Here is a 27,096-nt window from a genome sequence, read left to right as displayed (position 1 = left end):
GAAGCCTCATCGCCTTGTATGTTCGTGTGTGTGTGTGTGTGTGAGAGAGAGAGAGAAGGTAATAGGTCGTTGTGGAATCTGGTGGATTTCTATTGCATTGTGTTTCTGGTCTCTCCAGCCACACATTAAGCTGTCTGAGAGTGTGAGTTTCTCCCTGTACATGTGGACGCGAATACATACATGTGTGTTGACATGTGGACGTGTGTGTGTGTGTAGGAAGCTGACTGATGTACAGCGACAGGGTCGAGAGTGTCGGAGGAGCTGGAGAATCATCTGACAGCGATGACCTCTCTGCTGCTCTGCTGACTCCACACACTCACACACTCTCGCTCTTTGTATTTGTTCACTCACAGAGGAAATAAATATTAATTTGTGAATACATATTATCACCTGTAAATATCAGTATCATTGTAAAAAAGGTAATTCACAAAAGTAATTTTATCTTAAGGATGGTTAAATCTTAATTTTTTCAAAACATTATTGTGAAGAACAATTTTCATCAGACGGTTAAACTGGTCCAGATTTTGCTTCCTTGATTCGACATTAAATCTATTTTCCAGTTGAAGTGGATTACATGATTGTCACACACACATCTTAGCTTATTTCAATAATCCGGCGAAGAAACGTAAAACTAGGCAAAGAAAAAAATACAGTGCAACAATCAGACGACGCACCGAATTTAAAGAGCTTTCTTTTCTTACATGACGACGCTCACCAGAGAAAGAAGCCTTGAGATGATCATGACTTCTTACAAAAGAGAGAGGCATTTATTCCGAGCTCTAACTCACAGGACCCCTGTACTCCCAGCAAAGGAGGCAGAGTGGAAAATGAAAAGGTCTCTGTTGTAGCCACCCACTGTATGGGGTAATAATAATTATCAGGAATGGCATGTGCCTCGCCTTTGAAATAATGTCACTCACAGTTAGAGGCGGCATATTGCGTCACCAGCCAGCACCTCTAATAAATCAGTAACAGAATCAGCTTTATTGGCCAGATATGTGCACACATACAAGGAATTTGACTCCAGTTTTTCGTTGCTCTCAATGTACATACACAGAAATAGACATAAACATTAAACTACTATGTGCTGATACAAATATATGTATATAAAAGTATATGTATATATAAAACAATAACATTTGTAGACAGTAGGACAATGGTGCAGAGTGCAAAGGGTGCTGAAATAAAAATGGTTAATGTAACAGGTTGCTTTACATACATGAGGTTAGTGGATATGACAATATACACAATATACACAGTATGCACAGCATGCTTAGATACTGTATATACTGTCATATCCACCTTCCTCATGTTCTCTAAACTGAGAGACATTGATGGAGATGGTTCAAGCCCAACAGAGGATGTACTTCCTGAGGCAGCTGAGGAAGTTTAACCTGTCACAAACAATGCTGGTTCACTTCTACACTACCATCATAGAGTCCATCCTCACCTCCTCCATCACCGTCTGGCACGCTGCTGCCTCCACCAAGGACAGACGCAGACTGCAGCGTATCATCCGCTCTGCAGAGAGGGTGATCGGCTGCAACCTCCCATCTCTTCAGGACCTGTACTCCTCCAGGACCCTGAGGGGCAGAGAAGATCGCTGTCGACCCCTCCCACCCCGGACACACTATCTGTTTGACCCCCTCCCCTCTGGCTGGAGGCTGCGGTCCATCAGGACCAAAACCTCCCGCCACAAAAACAGTTTCTGCACCTTCAGACCACAGCAAATTCCTTGTAATGTATGTTACTTGGCAATAAACAGTTTCTGATTCTGAGTAATACTCAGAACTGCAGTACACACATTTTGAGGTATCTGATGAGTTGCTGATGTGTGCCCCTTTTGTGCAGTCACGTCACACACTTCCTAAAAGTATCCATCATCCAACATACACATTTACATTTGAACAGAGGAGGTTTCACCTGGATACACTCGGTGTCAGTCGATTTTGCAGAAAGAACACGGAAACGCTTTTAACGCAGTGAATCATCAAGTTGCTACCTCTGTTCATTTAAGTGCTGCCGATACGAAGGGGCAAAGATTTCCCATTTTGCGCTGCTGACGTTGGACCGGGTCAAACTTTAGAGCTGCGTCGATCAGAAGAGGGGGGGGGGGGGCAGAGGACTGTTTTTTCAGCCAACAAAGAAAGTCACCAAATAAACTTCTGTATTCACGAATCAGCCCTAAAATCTGTTCTCGCTTTTACTCAGAGAACTTCTGACATGAAAAAACAACAATGAATTTGCAACAGCTGTTGCCTGAGTAACCTGGTGTAGCTTATTCCTCAGCACCATAGAGCTCCATTATTAACTATTAAACTATTAAAAATACATCAGTGAGCTGCACTGTTGCCCTGGGTGACACCTTCCTTCATTTCCATGAACACAGGCACTGTAATGTATTGTGAGTCGATCCCATATGCACCATCCTGCTGCCGTAAATACTTGGTAGAGGGTCTGAATTCATCTGTATTCATCCGCAGTTGAAAATAGTCCCCTCCAAATGCACTATTTACTTTGAGTAGCGTTTGCTAACAACTACAGCTCCCAGCTGTGTTAGTAAATTACTGAGCCAGTTTTATTGATTTCATTGATTGAGCTAGTGGCTGAGGAAGGAAGTAGGAAATGATTGAGAGACTAACGCATCATTGGTTTTGGTGTTTTCATGGGGTTTGTTAACAGTAAGAAAATATAGAATAACACCAGCCTTGTGATAGATGCTGCACACAGACACCTTCCACAGTTACATAGAGAAGTCACAAGACTAGAAAATTGTTTATTCTTTTACACGACTATGAAGCTCAAGTCAGTTTTTTTTTTTTAATTTAAACCTGAACTGCAGCTGCAGTAATTATAGGCACGTCTTTTGTAATGAGATTCTTACTGTGCTGTCATGTAAATCTATGTTTTTCTCTACCTCCTCCTCCATCCTTTCTCACCCTAATTATCTTCTGCTCTCGCAACTTTTATGTAACCTCAGTGAATGATTAAGTAACAAACTCTGGTTACATTTGAAAAACAAATCTATCTCAGTGTCTTTCTGTGCTGCCCCTTGTCCTCCTTTGGCTCCACAAAACAAATGGCTCTTTCTTGAAACTCAGCTTCAAATTAATTGCTCGGAGCCTCTGAGATGCTTGTGCCAGTTAAAGAAAGGAGAAAAGACAAAAAACTGAATGGTGGTGTTGTGCAGTGCTGTTTATGTGTGTTTGTAGATGTGCACATACACACAAAGAGACGGTGTAGAGCAGAGAAAGGACAAAGAAGCAGAAAACATGCCATCCCTAACAAATAATGCTGTTCTATTGTGAGCAAATGTACCTTCCATGACCTGTGATAAGTGTAGCACCTCTTGTATGGAAGTTCATTACTGACAAAACTATTATGCACACAACAAATCCAAGCTCAAATCTGCAAATCAGAAAGTGCAAAGCCTGCCTTGTAACAACAGCGCTTGTTTACTTTGTCGCTATGTTTCTCTGATGGGGTTTATGCTGCGGTCGCGCTATAAGGCACGGGTGGTAGAGATGGGAATCTTTCCGACGTGCAAGTTTGCGTCATCAGGTAACTCAAGGCGGTCTCATGTTCACAGAGTTGGTCATGTGAGAGACTAAATACTGCGCATTAACAACATAACACCATGTAAATGAAATATAGGTTTAATTATGTTGAACTGTGTGAGCTCTCACAAAAGTGTCCCAGTCAGAAACTCTATTGCCTATGACATGAATGCAGCATTAGCCGGTCAGCTGCCGCCAGTACAACCAGTTTTCCTCAAAATGCAATCAGTGATTAATCAGATATTCTGCATTATGCAAGGACAAAGTACAACTGCATCATGAAATAAAACAAATACATGAGTGATGGCGGTGCCTCCCTCTTGGGCTGTAATTTTCAAAAGGCGCATCTGTACTTTCATGATCCCCAAATTAAGAATTAATGAGACGGTGAAAAGGGAAAGAGAGAGTCAGGGACGTTTGGAAAAAAGCCTGAATACAATTCACACCCTGATCACTCTCTTGCAAAGCAAACAGCACATGCCGTATCTCCTTCACACCAGCTCAGATTGTCTGAATAGTGTAATCAACATTTGTGTAATCATCCCAGATTTTTTTGAAGTCTCTCCTGTGAGCTGCCCCACGCTGCTGGATGTAATTAGAATCTAGTAGTGATCTGGGCTAGATGGAGAGCAATCATTGCACCACTTGCTTTCTTTATTTCCTCCCAATTGAGATTTTTCTTAAAAAGTATAGACAAGTACTCAAATTTACTATGAGCAACACAGCGATCGATAGGTTTTATTATTGTCATTACGTACCGTAGAATGTCAGATCCCGCTAATCAGATTTGGCTGCCTGGGTTTCTTCTTTGTTTGTCTTTGTCTAGCTGTGATTTCATTTCTTTTGAAAGCACTGGTGTTTGTTAAGAGTTGAAAGTGGCCGATGATTTGAACAATATGGAAACAAAACTGTCTTCGAGGCTGGCTCCACACTAACATTAAGTTCTTATGTTTGGTTTTACGCAGGCGTGAAGTGTGTCTGTGTCACTCAGCATCAGTTAGGGGTGCGGTGAATTTATAACCAGGTTTGATTGATTTCCTTCATGTTAATGTACTTTCTCTGTCCATAGGAACATCCAGCTTTGTCTTATAGCTCCCCCTAGTGTTGCGTTAGACTGAAGATGTACAGGTTAGACACTCCTCATTATCTGCAGAACATATTGAGTCTGAGAACTGTATCTCAGTATCGCTACTTTTACAAGAGTAAAATGTACTTTTCCACCACTGCCTGCAGAGCAAAGCAAACTAATGCAACACCCAATGCAATCATTTTATTGATCTATTTGTTGCTCTTTGTATTCTGTAAATGTTTTCTACATATATTTGCCAGAAGTGCTCTATAAATAACCTTGACTTGATGTTGCATGTCATTTTATTGAAAGGTATACACAAGATTGTATCAACAGGGGAGAAGCATACAGCTGGATGGACAGTAAGTGTTGAACGTCTATGTATCTACATAAAAAATAAAAACACACAGACAAATCAGGCACAATGAAAATCACCAACAGAAAGAGGAAACATACAGAAGGCAAGATGACATCTATTACATTACATCATCTATTAAACCACAAAGTACAAAAAAAATACACTTAATGACAAACGAACACACAAAAACATCTAAATGAACGACACTCCAGTGGATCTTTATGGCTTTGTCAAAGTAAACAAAAAACATCTTCAATTTACTTCCACAATTATAAAGTTGTCTGTGGGTCAAAATGTGTGAGCAAAATTCTCAGTCATTACAAAAAAATGTTTACAATATCATTTTTGGTCTCGTATTTACAGCTCAGGTCAACAGGATGGATTCACAGAAGTGCACACAGTATTTACATGTGACGTACAAAACAGTCATAAGAAAAGCCTCGTCGCTTCCCAGAAACCTGCAGAAAGCATCAAACTTACGTGATTATTTTTCCACCCTGGAGAAGGATCAACATTTCAACCAAACACTGTTTATGTACAGTAGAAACAACTTTTATAAACAGTGAACTGTCATCATGATTCAGACCAGTAGCAATGATTTTACAACACTGGCTGTATTGTCCAAGCCAAACACTGTAATCATTTTTACAAAATGAAATTCTCTTTGAATACTTTTGGTCATTTTCATGTCATTGTGAACTGATTCACAGTAAATCTGCAGCCCTGCTGCAGGATTGGAGCCTTTTGTTACTGAAAGCAAAACACTGCATAAGTCGCCTTTGAAAACCTTCAACACCAGACATTAAGATTTAAAAGGTTTTTGATTTTCACTGCCACCTGTCATGTTAAACTAGCAATATTAATTCTCAGCGTAAACTATGGCAACACCAAGGCTTACAGACATCCTGTTGGAGTCCAGCAACTCCAGATATCAGATGCTTCCCTTCTCTCTTTCGTTCACCACATGAACCTCTGTGTGGCCGTGCTGTCCGGCCAGTGGAAAGTCTTACTGATGAAGATGTAAAGTGTGGCAGCGTTGACCGCCGTGTACAGAGAAAACTCCACAAGGAGTCTGGGAAGAGAGGGGAGAGGCATGTGCAGGCGGTACATCAGGTAGGGGACGATGAAGTACCTGAACTCCAGCAGCTTCTGGGGCACCGTGGCAGCCACGAGGCACGCCAGGAACCCCAAACTCCAGAACAGCGAGCGCGACTTGAAGGAGTCCAGGAAATTCCACCCTGCGAACACGTACGCGGGGACGAGGAGGAAACGCGCCAGCTCGTGCCTCTGGAAGAGCCTTTTCCACACGTAGAAAGGGAAATGGCGGTTATCTGCCAGGAGGTACCTGTGGACGAAGGTGAACTTCCACACCAGGAGCAAGGAGACGCCCGTGACGAAGAGAAAGAACAAAGGCTGTTTTTTCAGAGCCTGGAGGAAGCGAAGGACGCGGTAGTAACAAAGAGAGACGGGGAGGGAGAAGAAGAGGGCGAAGGAGAAGAAATAGAAGAGTTGGGGGAAGTTGAGGCAGGCCTCGTGGCTCGTCCTGTCACCCACCACGATCCCGTCATTCAGCACCACGAACGCCAGGAAACCCAACCCGACCACTGCGTAAGGCCAGGCCACCAGCAGCACCGCCTTCACATGACCGGGCGAGGTGAGGAACTCCAGCATGAAATGCATCACTTTCTTAGCTCCACTGAAGGACAGAGGGACCTGGGACGGAGGAGACTTCTCATCCCTCTTTTTCGTGTGCTCCACCTTCCAGGCCTCGTCCATTTTGCTGGCCACCAATGTCCCTGCGCAGAAGGCCACCCAGATGATGTTGGTCTGGCGGAAGAGCACGGAGCACACGCCGAGGAACGCAGAGGCCTTGTGGCAGCCGTAGAGCGTCATGAGGTAGGTGAAGAGGATGAAGAACGTAGATCCGGCGTCGGTGTAGTAGAGGAAGTTGAAGAAGTAGAGCACGGGGAAGGTGGATAGAGACAACGCTGAGAGGACTCGGCGTGAGGTTGTTCGTGTCTGTAAGAGAAGCAAACGTGACATCAGAAAACAAAGAAGACAAACAACACACATGTTCAACACTCATCATCTGGAAATACCTTCTCCCTGAGGTGCAGTTTGCAGACGAGCAGATAGAGCAGGTAGAGGTTGCCGCAGTTGAACAGCAGGTTGATGAAGCGCAGCATGGCCGTGGAACACACCACTGCGCCCGTCAGGTCAGCGAGCCACACCACGGGCTTGATGACTCCCACAGAGACGAGGTAAAGGCCTGGGAGAGTGGTGATCATTGGGTCCCACTGTACGAGGACCAAAACCATGTTAAATGAAACACTCTGACACGTAACATTATGTTTGCTGAATGTTCATTTACTGCAAATTGCAAAAACTTCACATCTTACACATTTCCAAAGTATATATTGCTTTCTGTTGGATCTTTAAGGTTGAACATTGTGTGTTTTCTTTAATTCTAATAAAAGAGAGAATGTACCCTTTATTTAGCCAGTCTAGCTAAACAGAGTTAGCTGCGGTGTGCTTTGAAATAACGTGGTCAGTAATAAAAGGTTTACGTGGTTTGAAAACCGATATGATGATCCTTTAATCTCCACTTCCTACAGTCTGAATTGTGCTTGATAGCAAGCCTGCATGTAAACTACAATACATTTAAGCACTTAAACCCCCATTAATGCTATTCTATATGTCCCACATGGAGATTAAAAGCTCTCCAAGCTGCTACATCATTTTAAACGACAGCAGCTCCGCCGTTAGCTAACCTTAATCCGCTAAACAACAATGACAGACTCTCTCTCTCATGGCTACCGCGACTTTCAGAAAGCCACTTTACCTCGTTGAATTTTCCATGGCAATATTTCTGAGCTTGTGGGACATGAAAAATCTCGTCCATGTACGGCTCCCTCTGCTCCCGAGTGACCCTGGAGAACAGCAGGCAGGATATCAAAAAGTTGGTGCTGCAGAGAGCAGTGAATATGTAGCCTTCAAATTTCTCCATGTTTGATGACGAAACCCGATGTAAAAGTGAATGCGGTCAAAGCTAGCTGTAATAATGTTGTGTAAACCGCATAACGACTCGATTCGCGAATTAAAACCGCTATACAGTGTCAATACCGAGGGACAGTGGTTGAACTCTGTCCAGTTTAGATAAACGGAAGTGTTTTGATTTTTGACAGCTGGCGGTCCGCTTCGGAAACATGCTCGGTATGGAAACCCTTGTATAATTATTAGTGCCTGGTTGTGCTAAATAGTTTAGCATCATACTTCTATCAAATAGTAACCACCATAATTATACATTATTCATTTTAATTAGTAATGCTTTAAGTTATAATTGTCTACCTTTTGTGGGGATGTTTTCCTAAAGAGGAACTTTCCTCTCAAGCGGTGTTACCGTGTTATGGTTCCCCTCGTGTGCAGACATTCAGGTGAAGCGCGGTTAGTCGTAATTTCTTCGTAGTACGTTAAACAATTGTCCAGCATGCATTTAACACAGGAGCTAGAGCTTTTTTCTGACCAGAGAGTGACTCAAATGCTTTTCAAGGAGGTCAAAAATGCCGCAGAGTTGAGACAGTGTGCAGTGGAGGGCAAAATAAACGGTGCCTTGATCAACCCAACGATGGTGAGATATTTTCATTCAGCATATTCTCATGTATATTTATTAGCCAGCAATAGTTTTACTTTCCGCACAATAAACATGGTTAGTAGGCCCCGTCTCTAAAACATGTATATTTTATACCAAATGGGAAGTAAAATGAGAAACTGTGGAACTTTCTTTTTCATTTACAGCTGGTGAATTCTTTCCAAGTGCTGGTTGCTGCCAACAAGGCTGTTCACTTACAGAAAATTGGTAAAATGAAGACAAGAAGTTTATACTCAGAAATAATCTTCAACCTGTCACCTACTAATAATGTAAGTAACACAAACGTGTGCGTTTCTTGATCTGAAAATGCTCATTTGTGTAAAACAGCACCTGCACCTTTATCATTCTAAAGGTGCAGGAATGTTTGTGGCTGTCTTAACTAATGTTAACTGCACAATTAGATATCCCAAAATAAAAATGTATTCTTTTGTTGTACTCATTTAAATACCTCTAACATGCTCTGGACAGCCGTAATGTACACAGATAAACTAATTCATCATATTTGTATCTATCCAGATCTCAGAGGCGTTTAAAAGGTTTGGGATCTCTGATGGCGATGACTCTGTCCTGGTGGTCCTGGTTCACAACAAAGATGAGCCACAGCTTCTGTCAGACATCACAGCCAGTGTGAACGGACGGCACGTTCCAGTCGAAGATGTTTCCTCGCTGTCAGACCATGCAAAAATCAAAAAGGTTCTCCATCTCTGCTTCAATTTTATGTGACTCACTGCACATAATGTGGGCTTACGTGGGCATTGGTGTGTGTGTTTAGCTAGACAACGAATTGAATAAAATCTAGAACATGTACACACATGCAGTTTACTGTATACTGTTCATTATCTGAATGGGTGACCATTAGCTGTTAATTATAAAGGAAGTTTTTAGATATTAGTTGAAAGCGAGAAGTTGTCAGCTTCATTCCAAAATTTGATTTCAGCCGTATTCACTAAATTGATTTCAGTAGCATTTCTTTTAATCTCACCCCTTTTTTGTTTCAGCTGTATAAAGTCACCCCCCAGGAGGAGAAGTGTGGGACTCTGCTGGACGCAGTTGTATGCAGGATGGCCACCAAGGATGTCATATAGCTGCAACAGGAGAAAGGACCAGAACAGAACTCTTTTGTTTTATTTTTTTATTAATGGTTACCCTTTTCCTTATGAGAAGTGGACTTTCTGCTTATTCCACCACACTGAAAAGTCCCCATACTGCCAACAACTCAAACCTAACTACAGAAAAAGTCACGATTTATGTTTGCCAAGCTCATGCTCCCAACTGAAAAGAAAATATATCTAAATTTTCTTATATCTTTTCATGGACTTTACCTGTCTTCTTTTCTCCTACATTTTCTATATAATTGTTAACTCTGACACGTGGAGAACGTTTGAGAGGCAGTTAGAGATCATAACACTTTATTTAGGATCACCTTGAGTTCCCACAGCAACCTCTCACGCTCCTCAGTCTTTTCTTTGAACCTTTGTGGTGGCAGTTATATTTGTCTCTGGAAGTTGAAGGTGGGCTCAGAGTTTTTTGACAGCAGGGGAGAGCATTGTAAAGTAAGTTGGTGAATAATGAATCCAAAGTGCTCTCGGCCAAAAATCAGCAAGATCTCAAGAGGATAAAAAAATACATCCGCATCCACAACACTGAAAGGATCAGAGTCAGGCCAAAGTCAGTCAAACCCTGTCAGCCAAAGAAGACAAGAATATTAAATGTACTGGTTGTTGAAAACAGTTTAGCTTTGTTCTTTTAAATCACCTTGAGTTATCTGTTTTTTATCTCAAGTGTAAGAACAAAATTCTCTAACCAATAGAAATTTAAAATGTCACAGCATCACTTCACTTGCACCTAGACGGTTTGCTTGTTTGTTTTCTGTTATCCACTTTCATTCTCAGATTTTCTGAGGGCGCAACAACATTTGAATACTCTCAATGAAATGACATTTATTAAAACAGGCTGCAGCTGCATACACTGGAGAAAACACAATCACATTTAAATGAATGACTGTGGCACTTTAAATTGCTTATCAAGAGAGTTTGGTTACAGAAAATTACTGGAAAATTCATATTATGGCCCATAGATAAACTAATTTCATCATGATTCATCTCCACTGTCTAAACAACAGAATCTAACTGCTGTATATAGTGAGACTGACATGTACAGACAAAATGGCACTTAAATTATTTTGTTTTCCCAAATTTGAAGACCTGAATAGTTCATGTCACATTATAGTTGTGTATATTTGTCAGTCTGGGAAGTTAGCGAGCTCGTCTTTTCCGATGTTCCCTCCGCTGAGGATGCACACAACGTTCTTCCCCTCCAGCTCAGGTATCTTGTTGTTGGTGACGGCAGCAAACGCAGCCGAGCCCGACGGCTCCACCACGAGTCCAGACCTGTAGAGGGTGGACACCGCTGCCTTGATCTCTTCGTCGGTTACAAGGACGATCCCCTCCACATAACGCCGACACAACTCAAAGGGCAGCGTGCCTGGGACGCAGAGAAAAGGAGGGAGGTGCAAGTTACAACAGTTACTGCAACATGGTTTTCAGTGACACTCTGTATTTCAACAACAAAAGCATTCAGTTTTCTTGATTTGTGGCAGAATATTATGATCATAAACGTAAAGAAGAGAGAAAGACTGACAGAAACAGCTTCCAAGATACCTGCAAAAGGTGGCGCGAGTCCTGATGCGATGCTCTTGGTGTCCATGCCCACCGGCTTCTTCTCAATGAAGCTTGTGTACATGGTGCAGGCTGAGTTTAAACAGAAACACAAACTCACATCCAGCCCAGAGTTCACTGAGCTGCTAGGATGCATATGAAGCTAATACTGCAGGTGACGCTTTCTACTCCTGTGTTGAGTTTTACCTCCTTCTGGTTCCACACCGTAGATTCTGGTCTTGTCGCAGCCTGACAGTTTGATGGCGGCAGCCACGCCGGCCAGCAGCCCCCCTCCACCACAGCACACCACCACCACATCGGGCTCGGGCATCAACTCCAGCACCTCCATACCTAGACTGGACACAGGTTTAGACTAGCTTAAATACTGATACCTTTGAATCACAATGAAATAAACTTGTAAGTCTCCATCATACACCTATGGAACGATCAATGACAACAAAACAGTCATATTAAAATATCACTTTCACTTTTTTTGCAATATTTCATAGAAAATCTATTTAAAAAACAGTGACAACATGGTAGAATGGTGCATTTTCGGTTATTGAGCCCTGAATCAAGATGGAAAAGATGGAATTTTAAATAATCCAAAATCCACTGCCGGCCCTGAGTGTACCTGGCATGTCCTGCTATTAGATCAAGGTCATCATAGGAGTGCAGGAAGGTCATGTTGTGCTCCTGAACACAGCGGTTCACCACATTCATCAGAGAGGAGGTGGGAACTCGCTCCACCTCCACCCCGAAACTCTGAGGACAAGAGCGACACTTTCGATCACAGAGTATAACTACAACAGAAGGAGGTTGTCTTTTTGATGCAGAGAAACACCATAAATCACAGCACAAACTGACATAATGTCACACACAGGTTCTGGATTCATTATATGAGTTCCTGGCTTCACTTGATGGCTTTGAGGGTTTGCAGGCTGTTTTTCAGTCAGTCAGCAGATCGCCTCTAACCTGTATGAGGATGGATCTGGACAATGGGGCCGTTTCTGGCATCACCACCTTGCCTTTTGACCCATAGTGTTTAGAGGCGTACGCAAAAGACTTCCCATAGTTCCCAGCAGACATGGTGACAAAATGACCACCTTTTGGCCTCCTGGCGAACTGATTGGCCACTCCTCTGATCTTAAATGACCCTGTTGATTAAATGCAAGTGATTAGTTAAGTAATGAGCCAAAACTAGCGAAGTTCAAGGTGTGGTTGTGTGAGTCAAAGTGGTTTCCCTCTAACCAGTTCTCTGCATGTTCTCCAGTTTGATGTGGATGTTGCAGTGGATGTTGAGAGGCAGAGTTGTCTGGCACAAGGGGATCATGGGAGTGTTGATGACACCCAGCGGGCTGCCTCTCACCGTCTCCCTGGCTTCTCTCAGCAGGTCCAGGGTGACTGCCGACACCTCACCCATCTGTGTCAGAGACAATAATAATAGTAATAATCATTTCAGGAATAGATTTGCATTGTGCAGCCACCAGTTAAGACTGATTAAAAAAAAATTCATACAATGTATGAAATGCATGTATGAAATATAGATTCTATATCATAATAATACGTACTATTAATAAAAAGTGTTTTCTTTTGTTTTAATATATTATTCTTTTTTATAGGATTTCACATCTGCCTTGAACACTACCCTAACTCTACCCTTTGTTCATCTGTAAATACGAAGAATATTATAAATAGTTATATATGTTTAGCTAGCTATAACGCAAATATTCTAGCTGGTCTGTGGTGACGGTGGACATGTGAGCAGTCCACGCACCCTTACAGATTTATTCCAACAAGCAAATGAACGTTGAATTACAAAACCAACTTTTAACAAAACAGTCGTTAAGTTAACCAAAAACACATGTTTAGTGTATTACGTTTATTTCGCACTGACCTTACTATTTGTTTGGACTTTTCAGTAACTTTAAAGGGTGGCAGCTCCGTGATGTTTACAGTGTTACAATATTTGCGGCTCCCACCAGCATAATAGTTCCAGTTCGAAACGTGTTGCTAGTCGGGCGTTATTATTAAACGGACCGCAAACATGGCTGCCCCTGCTAGTAGCAATGGAGAGCAGTTAGCTAACTTTTCTTAGTTACACAAGACAAATGGTATTAACAGAAAGGACTTTTATTTGAAAACATGGGTTTTATTAGACACGTCGTGTGCGCCATGTCTGGCGGCGTTGACAGCTCTGTCACGGCGTTGTTACTAAAGAGAAGAGGTGAGAAAATACTTAATGTCTAATACACACAGAAACACAGCTGAGGTGACTTGTTAATGTTGAATAGTTGCCAAATGTGTTAGCATAATAGTAATATTTTTTTCCTTTCTCATGTGAAGGCTATAGTGTAACAGGAGTTTTTATGAAGAACTGGGACTCACTGGATGAGAAAGGGGTGTGCACTACAGAGAAAGACTGTGAGGACGCCTACAGAGTGTGTCAGACCCTGGACATCCCCTTCCACCAGGTGTCTTATGTCAAAGAGTACTGGCACGAAGTGTTCAGGTATTTGTGGTTGCCATGCGTACATCATAAACGCTTTTTAATTTGTGTTGCGAATGTCACATCTGTCTTTTGCCACTTTCAGTAAGCTACTGAAGGAATATGAGAAGGGCAGGACACCAAACCCAGACATACTATGCAACAAGCACATCAAATTCAACCATTTCCACAAGTACGCTGTCGACACTCTGGGTATGTAATCATAATGTGGTCATAAACTGACAAACTGAGCAGGAAAGCAATGGGTGGTAGTTTAATATGAGGATTGAATTAAACTGGTGTCCTAGTGTCACAAACGATACAAAAGTCTTGTTATTTAAGACTTTTAATTAGTGTTGTGCTATTGTTGACTAAGGTGCTGATGCCTTGGCAACAGGCCACTACGCCAGGACGTCGCAGGAAGATGAAGAGGTTTTCCAACAGACACACACAGCCCCACCTACCAGTCTCTTCAGAGACCGATTTGAGATAAGAAATCGTAAGAGTTTGACTCTTGTTAATTCACCTCTTTAAGCCTACATTTTCAACCTTAGTTTATTTCCGTGCGGCTGAACTCGATTTTACACTGCTCTTTCTTTGCTTTAACTGGCAGTGAAGTTGCACCACAACACTGGATTTAAGGTCAGACTCTAAATGTCTTAATCATCTTTTATTCTCTGCCAGCGGTGAGGCTGTACAAAGGAGCAGATCTCCTCAAAGACCAAACCTTCTTCCTCAGTCAGATCTCCCAAGATGCCTTGCGACAGACCCTGTTCCCACTGGCCGGACTCACCAAGGAGTTTGTCAAAAAGATTGCTGCTGAGGCAGGGTTTCACCACGTGCTGAAGAGGAAAGAGGTAGCCACACACACACACACACACAAACAAACAAACAAATATATAACAAAATGCTTTTAATTCATGTTATATTACATTAGAAGAGTATAAATAGGGATATGATTTATTTATTCATGTTGTATGTAATGTCTTTCCAGAGCATGGGCATCTGTTTCATTGGAGAGAGAAACTTTGAAAACTTTATTTTGGAGGTAAGAACTAAAACTTCCACATTACAATTTGTCTTTTTCTTTTCTCTTTCCTCTTTTTTGTAGGATTTGGAACAGAGCCTCCTGTGAGCTATAATTTATTAAGAGATACATGTAAACCTATACTGTCTTTTTTTCTGTTTCCAGTATCTGGAACCTAAACCAGGGAACTTTGTCTCCATTGAGGACGGGACTGTCATGGGAACACACAAGGGTGTGTTTGAGGTTCTTAAATTGTGAACTTCTCTGACAAGAGCTGGCGTGTCATTATGACATTATTACGTTACACAGAATGTATTGGCTGTCAATATGTTATATGTTAGCTTAAAAATCACTCTTTTCTGTTTTACCATCCACTCTATCCTCACGTTTATCCTAATGACACATAAAACAACTCAAAGTGTACTTCCTTTTCCTTCTCTTGTCCATCCAGGCTGGTTCACTCTGACGCTCGGCCAGAGGGCGAAGATAGGAGGGCAGAGAGACGCCTGGTTTGTGGTGGACAAAGACATCACCACTGGGGATGTGTTTGTGGTGAGAAAGTCAGTCGTTGTTAATGCTGCATTAATAAAATAACATGAAATATAAAACGTGTAATGCCCATAAATCTCTAAAGGAGCCAGCACAACTTTGGCCACATCATAGTGTTTTATGTCGTTTTTCAAGTTTGCAATTTTTGCTGTTGCTTTAATCCTTGAATCTCTCGCGTCTCAGGCTCCAACGACCAATCACCTGTCTCTTTTCCGTGACACGGTGCGAACAGACCGCTTCCACTGGGTGACGGTGGACCCGCCTCCTGAACTAGCCAGGACCCAGATGATGGAGTGTCATTTCCGCTTCATCCACCAGATGCCGCTCAGTGAGTTTAGGTTTATCAGAGCCTGTACAATGATGACTAAGAAGAAGTGAAATTAACAAAAAAATACCACTTTTTTTGTGCTCTCTAGCTCCCTGTACAGTGACACTAAACATGGACGGGTCTGTGTGGATCTCACTCTCCCAGCCAGTCAGAGCTCTGACACCTGGACAGGTAACAGCTAACACACCTGTGTTACAGAATACAGTGTAATTGCTTAGCGCTATGCAGGTACACCAGTTATAATGACAAAAGACTAAAAAACACACACAGTTCCTCTTTCTTACTGTAAGAGTATATGTGGATGTTTTCTATCACTTTTTCTTAGTGCTTTTTTCCATTCCTCCCCCAGTTTGCTGTGCTCTACAAAGGAGACGAGTGTCTGGGCAGTGGGAAGATCGTCCAAATGGGGCCCAGTGAATACACACTGCAGCAGGGCAGAGAACGGTTGGTAAGAGCCGCCCAGCAGAAGGAGACGCAGACCCCTGAACCGGCCAGCTGAGATGACCTCACAGCCCGGCGGTGGTGGTACATTAGGCAGAACACCCTGTTAATGAAAATATACTGTCTCTTAGACAAGGCTGTGTGACGTAGTGCCTGTTCTGGAGGCCATGTTGGAGTCTATAAACGGTTGACTGTTTTTGAACTTCGATGCAACAGTACTGAAAACACAAGGCTAAAGAGTTGATTTCTGTAGAGATTTTAGTATTTTGTGTTTCGATACCATGAGGTTATCTCTGCCAGCTGCTCAGATAAACCATCCAAGCCAAAGTGTGTTTTAGGTTGGAGACACGATAGTAACAAGATGGTTTACTAAGTAACAGAAACCTTACTTTTCCCAGGACGCTGGTAGTCTGAGCCCTTCACTGTTGTCTTCCTTTTTGAAACCTGTGAGTGACCCGGAGACATGGAGGCACAGGAGGTTCTGGTGGCGTTCGACTCTAAGCTAGCAGGGTTACTTGTGGGTCCAGAGATGGTGAACATGACACGTCTTTGGCCTGTTGACTTATCCATGAATGAAAGTGACTCTGATATTTTCTCTGATGGGATTCAAACTCGTCATTTTACAGAACATTTTCCTATCAGCTAAGGCCGCTCATGTTTTCCATGAATTTCCTTCCTGTCCTTTACCTGTTTTTCTGATTGACTGTCACTCATGTTCACCCTGCCTTTGTGCCAACTAATGAAAATCCTTTTCTGTATGTGTTCTGTATGTGACATCTCTACTTGGTTCTTTGATTCATTGTCACAAACGATTGCAACCGAATATGATACCAAAAAAAAAAAAGGTTATTTATGGTTATTTAATCTCTTTCACGCGTCAGTCACATTTTGAGACCGTTTTTAACTAAATGTGCCAGTTGGTTCAATTATTCTAAATGAAATTGTTATTACTCAACTGTTGTCAGTACTGTCATGAATAATTATTCAATTTTTTGAAATATACATATTTCAATCATTTGTTGTTTAAAAAACTCCTATAAGAAAGAAGAAGTGCCTTGTCTCTTCAGATGGCATTGTTGTGGGCTGTGAAACACGAGTTCTTCCTTAATAACTACAAATTGTAAATACTTGAACATTTACAAATGAATAAAGTGATGTGTTGACTTATTTTTCATTGGCCTGTATACCTAAATATTCCGTCCTGTCATGACAGTCTTGAGAAAAATACAGTATGCGGTTCTGCAGTTATTGATCCACAGGGGGGCGCTGTTATACAAGATTAACCTCCTGGGTGAACCTGCTATTCTTGAGTCAACATTGTTTTGCACAAACAACATGCATATCCAAATGAATCCTAACGAATCAAATCTGACTCCATCATGTTGTCTGTTTTCCCAGAAGAGATTACATTTTTGGTAATTTTTGAAAAGTTTGGTTGTGATTGGAATACAGAGAACACAAAGCCCCAAACAACACTAATAACAGTAAGAAGTAACAACACAAGAACGTGTTGATATACCATTATGCAATACTTTAAAGTGAAAACTGAAATGACGAAAAGTGAGAAGGAAATATTAGCTATCGGGTAATAAAATGTTATCTCACATTTTTCATTCGTTTTTGAAGCTTTTCTAGAAGAACAAAAAGAAGCCATGCTTATTTTCTGAGATAACATGCTATGCTAAAATGATTACTATGTAATGACAATCTCACCGTGAAGAACACAACCATATGCTGATGGACACGAGTAATGATCGACTGATCAGCTGGTTTATACAGCTGTAACATTCGCGTGGTTTGCTGGAAACACTTATTTGAATGGTGATGCAACAAGTTTGCGTTACATTAACACACGAGCAGCAGCTGATTTAAGAGGCTGCAAAATCCAACGTTTTCTAAAATTGTGCCCTTGAGTTCTTAGTTCAACCATCACTGCTTGCAGCTACTTCAACAGACAGACGTTGGAGAGGGAGCGACACTCAAACACGCATTAAGAATTTCACCCAGCTCTCACCCTATTGTAATAACAATGCACTTGCGCGCATTGGTCACCCGGTCAGGGCCACTTCCTTAAATCTCCATGAGAAAAAAAAAAGCCCCCCCGTGAAAGCGTCCCAGAGGGGGGACACAACAGGTTTATGGTAATAAGGCTCTGAGGAGGAGAGGAGGAGGAGGAGGAGGAGGCGGAGGAGAACCACGGAGCCATTTTGTACTCATTTTAAACTCAGTGTGGGTTAACGCAGCTGCAGCGCGCCGTGGACACACTGACACTATGGATACCAAGCGTCTTTTTCCACGTTAAAACTTCACAATGAGGGCTAAAAGTAAAACGCGGTGTCGGGAGAGGGAGAGTTAATGCGTTTGCGGAGGACTTTCGGTGAAGTTGAATGGGATTTGGCAGGTTTAAAAGCATGGAGCTATCGATGTATTGGATGTTGGCTTGTGTCCTGTTCGGCGTGCCGCCTGCGGGATGTTTGGAGATGCACCTTTCGGAGACTTTACAGCCGGGGACACTTTTGACAAACCTGTCGCTCGGCCCTGGATGGACTTATAAACTTGACAGGACTTTATCCGCCAAATTCATCCAGAGCTTTTTCCAAGTTGAGAGGCACGATGGGGTTATCCGTCTGTCCCACACAGTTCAGTGTGCGCACGCACCGAGGAACCCGGCGCCTGTTTATTTCAGAACAGGTTCCTTAACATCTGGAGACGTTATTCTGACACAGTTTAATGTGTTTGTCCACGGCCAGGACTGTTTTATTAAATACAAGAGAAAGAAAGCGCCAGGTAAGCCGGACATTCACATTAAACACCTTTCAAAACTGGAGGCAACTTCCTGCTTCCCCGCAGGGAAACTGCTTTTGAATGTAACAGAACTTTTGCCCACCTTTACGCGGAACACGGTCCTTTTGGACACAATGTGTGTTGGACAAGAGTTGAGCGCAGTGTTCAGGCGTGGGCATTTGCTCCTGGCCGGTGACTTGTGTCTGGAGCACAGAGGACAGCCCGAGGTGAGTTTGCAGTGCGCGTTGCGCAGCTCTCCAGGCGGCAGGCTGTCCGTGCAGCTGAGTTTGACGCTGGTAAAAGTGCCTAAACAACATGCGTCCTTCTCAGAAACGCTGCAGAGAAAGTCTGGCAAATTGACCCGCAGGGGGAAGCGGCAGGTAAACGCGTCCCCCCAGTTCCAGCTCCCCAACTATCAGGTGTCCGTGCCCGAGAATGAGCCTGCGGGGACGCGGGTCATCACCCTGAAAGCCACTGACCCGGATGATGGGGAGGCAGGGAGGCTGGAGTACAGCATGGAAGCCCTGTTTGACAGCAGGTCCAATGACTTTTTCGACATTGACTCTCAGACAGGGAGCATAACAACCGTCCAGTCACTAGACAGAGAAGTCAAAGACACCCATGTTTTCAAAGTCACTGTAGCTGACAATGGCTCCCCTAAAAGATCTGCCACCTCTTACCTCACTGTCACTGTGAGTGACACTAATGACCATGGCCCGGTGTTTGAGCAAACTGAATACCGTGTTAGCATCCGGGAGAATGTAGAAGTGGGGTTTGAAGTGATGACAATCCGGGCCACTGATGGGGACGCTCCCTCCAACGCCAACATGATTTATAAAATTGTGAACGGCGGCGGAGTTAACTCTGTGTTTGAAATTGACCCCCGGAATGGCCTGGTGAAGATCAGAGAGCGGCCTGACAGGGAGACCCGGGCTCGGTACCAGCTGATTGTTGAGGCCAACGACCAGGGAAAAGACCCAGGTCCCCGCAGTGCCACCGCCACTGTCAATATCTCTGTGGAGGATGAGAATGACAACTACCCACAGTTCGGTGAAAAGAGGTATGTTGTACAGGTCCCAGAGAATGTGGCAGTCAACACCAAAGTCATCCAGGTGGAAGCTACAGACAGAGATGAGGGGAACAACGCCAAAGTGCATTACAGCATCATCAGTGGCAATGTGAAAGGACAGTTCTACATTCACTCCCCCACCGGTGTGATTGATGTCATCAATCCTCTGGACTATGAGATAATTCGGGAGTATAATTTGAGGATTAAGGCTCAGGACGGTGGCAGGCCTCCTCTGATAAATGGCACTGGGATGGTGGTGGTGCAGGTGGTGGACGTCAACGACAATGCTCCCATGTTTGTCAGCACACCTTTCCAGGCTACTGTGTTGGAAAATGTAGCCATAGGTTACTCTGTGATCCACATTCAAGCTATTGATGGGGATTCGGGAGAAAACGCCCGTTTGGAATACCGGTTAACTGGCACCACGCCAGGTTTTCCGTTCACCATTAACAATAGTACAGGCTGGATTACAGTGAGTGAGGAGCTTGACAGGGAGACCACTGACTTCTACACCTTTGGCGTGGAGGCGAGAGATCACGGGGTTCCTGTGATGTCCTCCTCAGCCAGTGTCAGCATCACAGTGCTTGATGTGAATGACAACGTACCCACATTTACAGAGAAGACCTACTCGCTGAAGATCAATGAAGATGCTGTCGTGGGGACCAGCGTACTGACAGTAACGGCCGTGGATAGGGACGTCAACAGTGTCGTGACCTATCAGATCTCCAGTGGCAACACCAGGAACCGCTTTGCCATCACAAGCCAGAGCGGTGGTGGCCTCATCACCTTAGCCCTCCCCTTGGACTACAAGCAGGAACGCCAGTACGTCCTGACAGTCACGGCCAGTGATGGAACACGCTACGACACTGCTCAGGTGTTCATCAATGTGACAGACGCCAATACACACCGGCCTGTCTTCCAAAGTGCCAACTACCAGGTGATGCTCAGTGAAGAAAAACCGGTGGGCTCCACAGTGGTGGTGATCAGCGCGACGGACGAGGACACGGGAGAAAATGCTCGCATCACGTACGTCATGGAGGACAATGTTCCTCAGTTTAAAATTGACCAGGATACAGGTGCCATCACCACGCAAATGGAGATTGATTATGAAGACCAGGCCTCCTACACGTTAGCCATCATTGCCAGAGACAATGGCATCCCTCAGAAATCTGATACCACCTATGTGGAGATTATCATCCTTGATGCCAATGATAATGCGCCTCAGTTTCTTAGGGATATGTACCAGGGGACTGTATTTGAAGATGCACCCGTCTACACCAGTGTTCTCCAGATCTCTGCTTCAGATAGAGATTCAGGCTCGAATGGCAGGGTGAGCTATACATTTCAGGGTGGAGATGATGGAGAGGGGGATTTCTTCATAGAGCCTTACTCTGGTATCATCAGAACTGCTCGCAAACTGGACCGGGAGAATGTTCCGGTTTACAATCTGAAAGCCTTTGCTGTGGATAAGGGAGTTCCACCTCTGAAAGCAGCTGTTCCCATTCATGTGGTTGTCCAAGACATAAATGACAATGCTCCTGTGTTTGAGAAGGATGAGCTGTTCATTGACGTGGAGGAGAACAGCCCGGTGGGGTCCGTTGTGGCCCGGATCACTGCCACTGACCCTGATGAGGGCACCAATGCTCAGATCATGTACCAGATTGTGGAAGGGAATATTCCAGAAGTTTTCCAGCTAGACATTTTTAATGGCGACCTCACTGCACTCACAGACCTGGATTATGAGACTAAAACAGAGTATGTCATTGTGGTCCAGGCCACCTCAGCACCACTAGTGAGTCGGGCCATTGTGCACATCCGCCTTGTAGACATGAATGACAATATACCGGTGCTGCAGAACTTTGAGATAATTTTCAACAACTACATCACCAACAAATCCAACAGTTTTCCATCAGGAATAATAGGAAAGGTACCAGCTCATGACCCGGATGTGTCGGATAAGCTACGGTACAAGTTTGAATCTGGAAATGAGCTCAGTCTGCTCCTGTTGAACGAGGACACTGGGGATCTGAGGTTGAGCAGGGACCTGGACAATGACAGGACACTGGAAGCACCCATGACCATTTCCGTCTCAGGTAAGACAGATTTCAAAAAATAGTTTTTTTCCTGTGAGGAATTTCCCGCTTTTCTTGTCAGTTACATGTGTCAGCACATGCAAACAAGGTGATAAAATGTGTTAAAGACGTAAATTTGAGTCACCACTTGTGGTGTATCATACTGCAGAGTCAATGTAGAATTTTCTGTTGAATAGAGACCGAGGGGAGGTTTCGGCTGTCATGTTGACTGTATGTTCAGTAAGTGTTTGCTGCAGGCTCTATGCAGGATCCGGTTGTGCTGCTTTTGTGCCATTTGGGTGATAAATGTATTGTGTGCAAGTGGTTGGTTAAGGTAATAAAAAGGTGCTATTAGCAGGCACCCTCAAAACCGAGCTGCTTTGTTGTAGCAGATATGTGGGTTTCTGTCACAAGTAGGAACACACACATGCATGTAGTGCAGGCCCTCCCTTAGAGCATACATAGACTGCACTCTTTGAAGTGCAGAGACTGAAGGTTTTTGGCCTTCTGTAGGTGCGCTGCAGGCAGCTTTATGAACATCTTGTGTCAAGATGGGATTTCACCAGCGCTCCTTGCTTTGTATAGTTTTTACAAGTTCACACATGGAGCTACCTCGATTTTTAATGAAAGAGAACTTTAAGGTCCAGAGTTCTGTTTTGGGGGATAAATTGAGCTTTCTGTAACACAGGTTTGGATCTCAAGGCTTTGTGTGTTCATATTGCAAGGTCATGCAGAAAGAATTTGCAATAAGTTGCTTTTCTTTCCACTACAGAAGCAGACTTTGCTCTTTCAAGTTAAAGATTAGACAAATGCAAACACATGGACATTCACACCTAAACTGGCATTGTAGCGGCTACAGCGAGCACACACACACACACACACACACACACACACACACACACACACACACACACACACACACACACTTTGCAAGAAAGCACAGTGAGATTAATCAGGCAGTTAACAGGCATGATAAATCTAATACCATGACAGAATAACTACCCTGTCATCTATTGGCAGCTGGTTGCTCAACCATCTCTCTCTCTCTCTCTGTCTTATTCTTTTCTCCCTCTCCCTCTCTGTCTGTTGGTTGAAGCACATTAAGCCCTGAAATGGGCAAACAGCCCGACACAGCTAGATGTCCGCAGCTCGCCCTCTCTCTGTGTCATCCTATCATCTCTCCAAGCTAAGGAATGCCAGCATATCCATACATACTGAAGGAATATAAATGAGCTGCTATAGACCAGGCTGCACCAGGGCAAGCCCACATTCCCAGTCCCTCAGTCTAGTCGTGTTTGTGGTTAATGTAACTGTAGGCTCTGGAACTAGAAATAATGCTCATAACTTTTTGCACACAAGACAGTCCTTTTTTTTGTCAACTTGAATATCTTTCTTTGATCATTTCATTTCAGTTAAACTTCCACCTCTTTTGGACAGTGACGGCAGGATAACATGGCAGTTACTTAGCTGTTCTTAAACAAGTTACTGTAACACACACGGTGGTTCATCAGCTGGTGGAAAGCTTTCCCCAGATCAGTCTCTGGTTTTTTTCTCTGACAGTGTTTTTGGTAAAGGACAAAAGACAGACTGTCCTTTTCTAAGTGCTTTATGGCTGTTATAGATGACCTGCAGAGCATCTGAGGAGGCACAGACTGACCACAATAGTTATTGGCCTTACAGCCCTCATTCAACGCCACTGCATTCATGTTTGTCAATAACAGCTGACTGTTCCTGACAACGGTGACCTCATGATGGTCCCAAAGGGGACTGGACCTCTTCATTAGTTGTAGCCGTGTGCGCGCACACACACACACACACACACACACACACACACACACAATGTGTAAGCACGTGTTCATGCACAATTAAACAGATGCACATACTCCAACCCCCCCCCCCCCCCCCTTTTTGGTGTCTCACACTGATGTCAAGTGTTCGATAACCATTACCGCTGATGTCTTGACCTTTCAACCCCGGGCTCAAGAGAGAGGAAGGCCAGAGGGGATTGGTGAGCTAACAGCACCCTTAACAGACAGAAGAGACAAGACTCAATTGTGTCTCTGTCTCTCTTGGATTCAATCTCTCTCGGGCTCCACCGGTCTCCCATATTCTCCTCTGGAGTATTTCGTTTTATTGCATGGTTAATTTGACCTTTTCTCCGTCGCTTTATATGTAGAGGTCTTCACGGGTCCACTTAGTTCTGTGGATACGAGGCTCGACCCGGGACCCAAGTTGGACTGGGTCTAAATTATATTCAGTCTAGGGTGTGGTCTGGTTTCACTTCCATGAATCTCGAGTCTGTGCTTCAATATGTCTTAATTATTGAGTTATCTGAGCTATGACTTTACATTTGGATGTTGTTAGTATATAGCTGCTGCTACCTCTCTATTAAGGTCTGTTCAGGTCAACCACAAATATCCTGGATTCTGACTCTGCTCTTTTGAAAAGTAAGGTTCAGTTAGGTTTCCACGCGTCTGTTTCGGATTGGTTCCAAGTATTTAGTCCGATGTACACATACCAGTCTTTTCAGTTAGCTTTTCTCTTCGAGGGTGAGGCCAACATCATCCCTGCCAGCTCATTATGCCTGCTCACATCAGCACTGACATCCTCTGTCCGTGAGTGTTGAGATTGATCAGAGTGCATTGGCTCTGTCTTGCCTGCTTGACACTCATTATTATGCCTGATCAATTGAACAAGTGACTGTTGATGTATCACAGTGAGCATTGATTTGTCTTGGCTGTAGAGGACCCACGCTCAAATAGAGATGAAGAGGTGGCCATCTGTCACAAAAAGTGACACATTTTTCTCCTCACATCCTCCCAATCAAGCCTCTCCTTTGAACCGGTGAAAGAAATGTACAGGTGCGTTTATTGTGGCGAACAGAAGGCCTGAGAATGTTTTTTCGAGCCCTCTGCTGAAACACAAGAGTGCCCTGATAACTCTCCTGAGATACACTCGCTTAACACACTCGGCTAGCCACAACACTGTTCTATCTGTCCTTGTTCTCTCTCCCCGTGTGCTTGTGTGGTTCGATAGCTACGGGCTTGGTGTTCTCACTGGAAGAGCTCTTATATTATTAGCTTGTCAAATTTCACTTAAAATCTTTGAGGTTTTCACTCTGTTTTCTAGAAGATGAGTATCTGTCAAGGCACAAAGGCAGAGTTGTACAGTATTGCAGTGTAATATACCTTTATCCTTGCTTTCTTTATTGTATTTTCTTCTATAACTTCAACAGGTGTAAACTTTTGCTACTTCATTGAGCCCTATCCAGTCAGTGACAGGTCTGTGATTTCTTACAAATCGCAACAAGCCTGCAGTGGTACACAGAAAACACTCCAACAATTTCACCAATTTGTTACCGTAGCTACTCCATAATAAGACTCTCAAACCAGCTGGTCGATTGCCAGAACTGACAGTCAGACCCACCATCTAAAGCCAAGATTTACCTGCATTTGGCTGGCTTGTGTTGTTAATGTGCCTCGGCTGTCAGCCATCAGGATAATTAGTGATCTCGTAAAGTGGTGATAAAAAGGAAGGCTTGATTTTAATTGTACCTGATTGGGCTTTTGACCTTTTGAGAAGATTTGACTTGACATAAATCTAAATGGAAGGAATCAATCTCATCCGATGCAGTTCATAGCTACTACTGCATAAGCATCGATTGTCAAAGTGATGATTTAGGGGCCAAAAAGGTTAGCAGAGAACGCAGAGAAGATTATTTCAATTGCCCGGGTAGACACAGAGGGAAGGACACAAACATGTGGACAGGGATGAAGTCTGTGCTAACCTGCCTTCCTCTGAGCGAGTGAGCCTCTTTCATTCGTACATCTTTTCAGGGCAGGAAGGTAGCCACTGCATTCTTCTATTTGCTCCAACCAAATTGCTGATTCCTGATATGCCATAGACATCATCTAATGTGCACTGGAGTTTTTTTTGTAATCTACTTGGTAGGTGGGGTTTACAACAGTAAAAGTTAAAGCTTGCACAAACTGGCTATAGGTGGAGTTGTGTTATATCATTCAGTAATGCGGCGTAGCAGATTGTTACTTAAACGATTAGAAATGATTGATGCTAAATCTTCCTTTTCCACCCTGGCTCTGATCTTTTTCCTTGCCCTCGGTTAGCAAGAGGGCATGCTACTACATGCACCCATACACACACACACACACACACACACACCCACCTCCCCCCTGTCCTCCCCCCTCTTTTCCCCTATGGGGCTTTTGCTGAGCTTCCATGCCTTTGGTTTGGCTCTTAATCCCGTTCAAGGAGTTGCATAGCTGAGCTTTTTAACATTTCTGTTCTAGTCCTCCCACCCCGCTCTAATACACACTTTCTCTCATTCCTCCCTCTCGCAATATACATAATTAGATTTCTACTGTGACACAAGAGCTCTAGCTTTGTGCTTATTTTAAAATCCAGGCCGAGATAAAATACAATCTGCTGACGTACTCACTGAACTTCCACAGACAGGCCACTTATAACATTCCTGTGAAAACCATCGTCATTTCTAAGGAAAGAAAAGTGTAATTGTCCCGTCATTATGAGGCACAATTAAACTTGTGCAATACACCGTACAGTACTGGGCGTGATGTGTTGCTCTCGGTGTGAATTTTGTGGCTTTTCATTGATTCTCTTGAGCCAAGAGGAAGAAATCTTCCACTATTCTGTCTCCATCCCTTGTACTTGGCATTCTTTTGGTTTTCAAATCATTATTTGGCCCTGAGATATTGCGTCACACGTCATTGAGGACAGAAGAACGCATATTGGGAAAGACAAATTACTCCCTGTGTGAGTCAAGGGACAAACCTCTTCCTGCCGGGCTTCTATTCCCCGTTTTCCCGTCTTTAGGTAATTGCCATACGTCCGATGTTCTGACAAGAGAAATGTGACTCCTCACTTGAGCACAGGTGTGGCAGCGATGCACAGACAGTGATGACACTGTGACCTCTCACCTCTAAGATCAAAGCAGGACATGGGGTTTTACACACACACACTCAGCGGTGAACAATGACCCTGTTCTCTTCTACACATGACTTATGACCTCC

The 27,096-nt window shown here is 43.6% G+C and overlaps 5 protein-coding genes across 7 annotated transcripts in view; 3 read left to right on the top strand and 2 right to left on the bottom strand.

Annotated features, from left to right (window-relative positions):
* Positions 1 to 5,941: 5,941 nt before the first annotated feature.
* Positions 5,942 to 7,991, bottom strand: alg10 (ALG10 alpha-1,2-mannosyltransferase). 2 transcript variants are annotated; one of them, XM_070929230.1, is made up of 3 exons: positions 7,827 to 7,991; positions 7,065 to 7,281; positions 5,942 to 6,981 (listed from the first exon to the last, which is right to left on the bottom strand). In XM_070929230.1, exons 1-3 carry the CDS (start codon positions 7,989 to 7,991, stop codon positions 5,942 to 5,944), a joined length of 1,422 nt encoding a protein of 473 aa, XP_070785331.1. The 2 variants fall into 2 exon arrangements, with proteins under 2 accessions (XP_070785331.1, XP_070785330.1); XM_070929229.1 differs by having other exon boundaries at positions 5,942 to 7,003; positions 7,084 to 7,281.
* Positions 7,992 to 8,418: 427 nt separating this feature from the next.
* tprkb (Tp53rk binding protein) lies at positions 8,419 to 10,363 on the top strand. Its single transcript, XM_070929100.1, has 4 exons — positions 8,419 to 8,612; positions 8,780 to 8,902; positions 9,150 to 9,326; positions 9,632 to 10,363. The coding sequence occupies exons 1-4, from the start codon at positions 8,472 to 8,474 to the stop codon at positions 9,716 to 9,718; spliced, it is 528 nt and encodes a 175-aa protein (XP_070785201.1). The 5' UTR covers positions 8,419 to 8,471; the 3' UTR covers positions 9,719 to 10,363.
* A 343-nt stretch (positions 10,364 to 10,706) lies between these two features.
* On the bottom strand, positions 10,707 to 13,235 carry srr (serine racemase). Its single transcript, XM_070929296.1, has 7 exons — positions 13,188 to 13,235; positions 12,542 to 12,713; positions 12,266 to 12,447; positions 11,925 to 12,055; positions 11,498 to 11,646; positions 11,294 to 11,383; positions 10,707 to 11,117 (listed from the first exon to the last, which is right to left on the bottom strand). The coding sequence occupies exons 2-7, from the start codon at positions 12,711 to 12,713 to the stop codon at positions 10,876 to 10,878; spliced, it is 966 nt and encodes a 321-aa protein (XP_070785397.1). The 5' UTR covers positions 13,188 to 13,235; the 3' UTR covers positions 10,707 to 10,875.
* A 152-nt stretch (positions 13,236 to 13,387) lies between these two features.
* On the top strand, positions 13,388 to 17,281 carry trmu (tRNA 5-methylaminomethyl-2-thiouridylate methyltransferase). 2 transcript variants are annotated; one of them, XM_070929126.1, is made up of 11 exons: positions 13,388 to 13,517; positions 13,637 to 13,802; positions 13,885 to 13,991; positions 14,155 to 14,277; positions 14,463 to 14,635; positions 14,773 to 14,826; positions 14,971 to 15,037; positions 15,257 to 15,357; positions 15,538 to 15,682; positions 15,771 to 15,853; positions 16,032 to 17,281. In XM_070929126.1, exons 1-11 carry the CDS (start codon positions 13,436 to 13,438, stop codon positions 16,179 to 16,181), a joined length of 1,251 nt encoding a protein of 416 aa, XP_070785227.1. In that variant the 5' UTR covers positions 13,388 to 13,435; the 3' UTR covers positions 16,182 to 17,281. The 2 variants fall into 2 exon arrangements, with proteins under 2 accessions (XP_070785227.1, XP_070785228.1); XM_070929127.1 differs by lacking the exon at positions 15,771 to 15,853 and having other exon boundaries at positions 16,032 to 16,199.
* A 1,253-nt stretch (positions 17,282 to 18,534) lies between these two features.
* celsr1a (cadherin EGF LAG seven-pass G-type receptor 1a) overlaps positions 18,535 to 27,096 on the top strand; it is an 84,341-nt gene continuing 75,779 nt past the window's right edge. Inside the window, exon 1 of the mRNA XM_070928748.1 lies at positions 18,535 to 22,069. Within this exon, the coding sequence (XP_070784849.1) occupies positions 18,535 to 22,069 (3,535 nt within the window). The remainder of the gene's footprint in view (positions 22,070 to 27,096) is intronic.

This window comes from Enoplosus armatus, chromosome 22, assembly GCF_043641665.1.
Source record: "Enoplosus armatus isolate fEnoArm2 chromosome 22, fEnoArm2.hap1, whole genome shotgun sequence".
NCBI classification, from domain to species: Eukaryota; Metazoa; Chordata; class Actinopteri; order Centrarchiformes; family Enoplosidae; genus Enoplosus; species Enoplosus armatus.
This window is presented reverse-complemented; position numbering and strand designations above follow the sequence as displayed.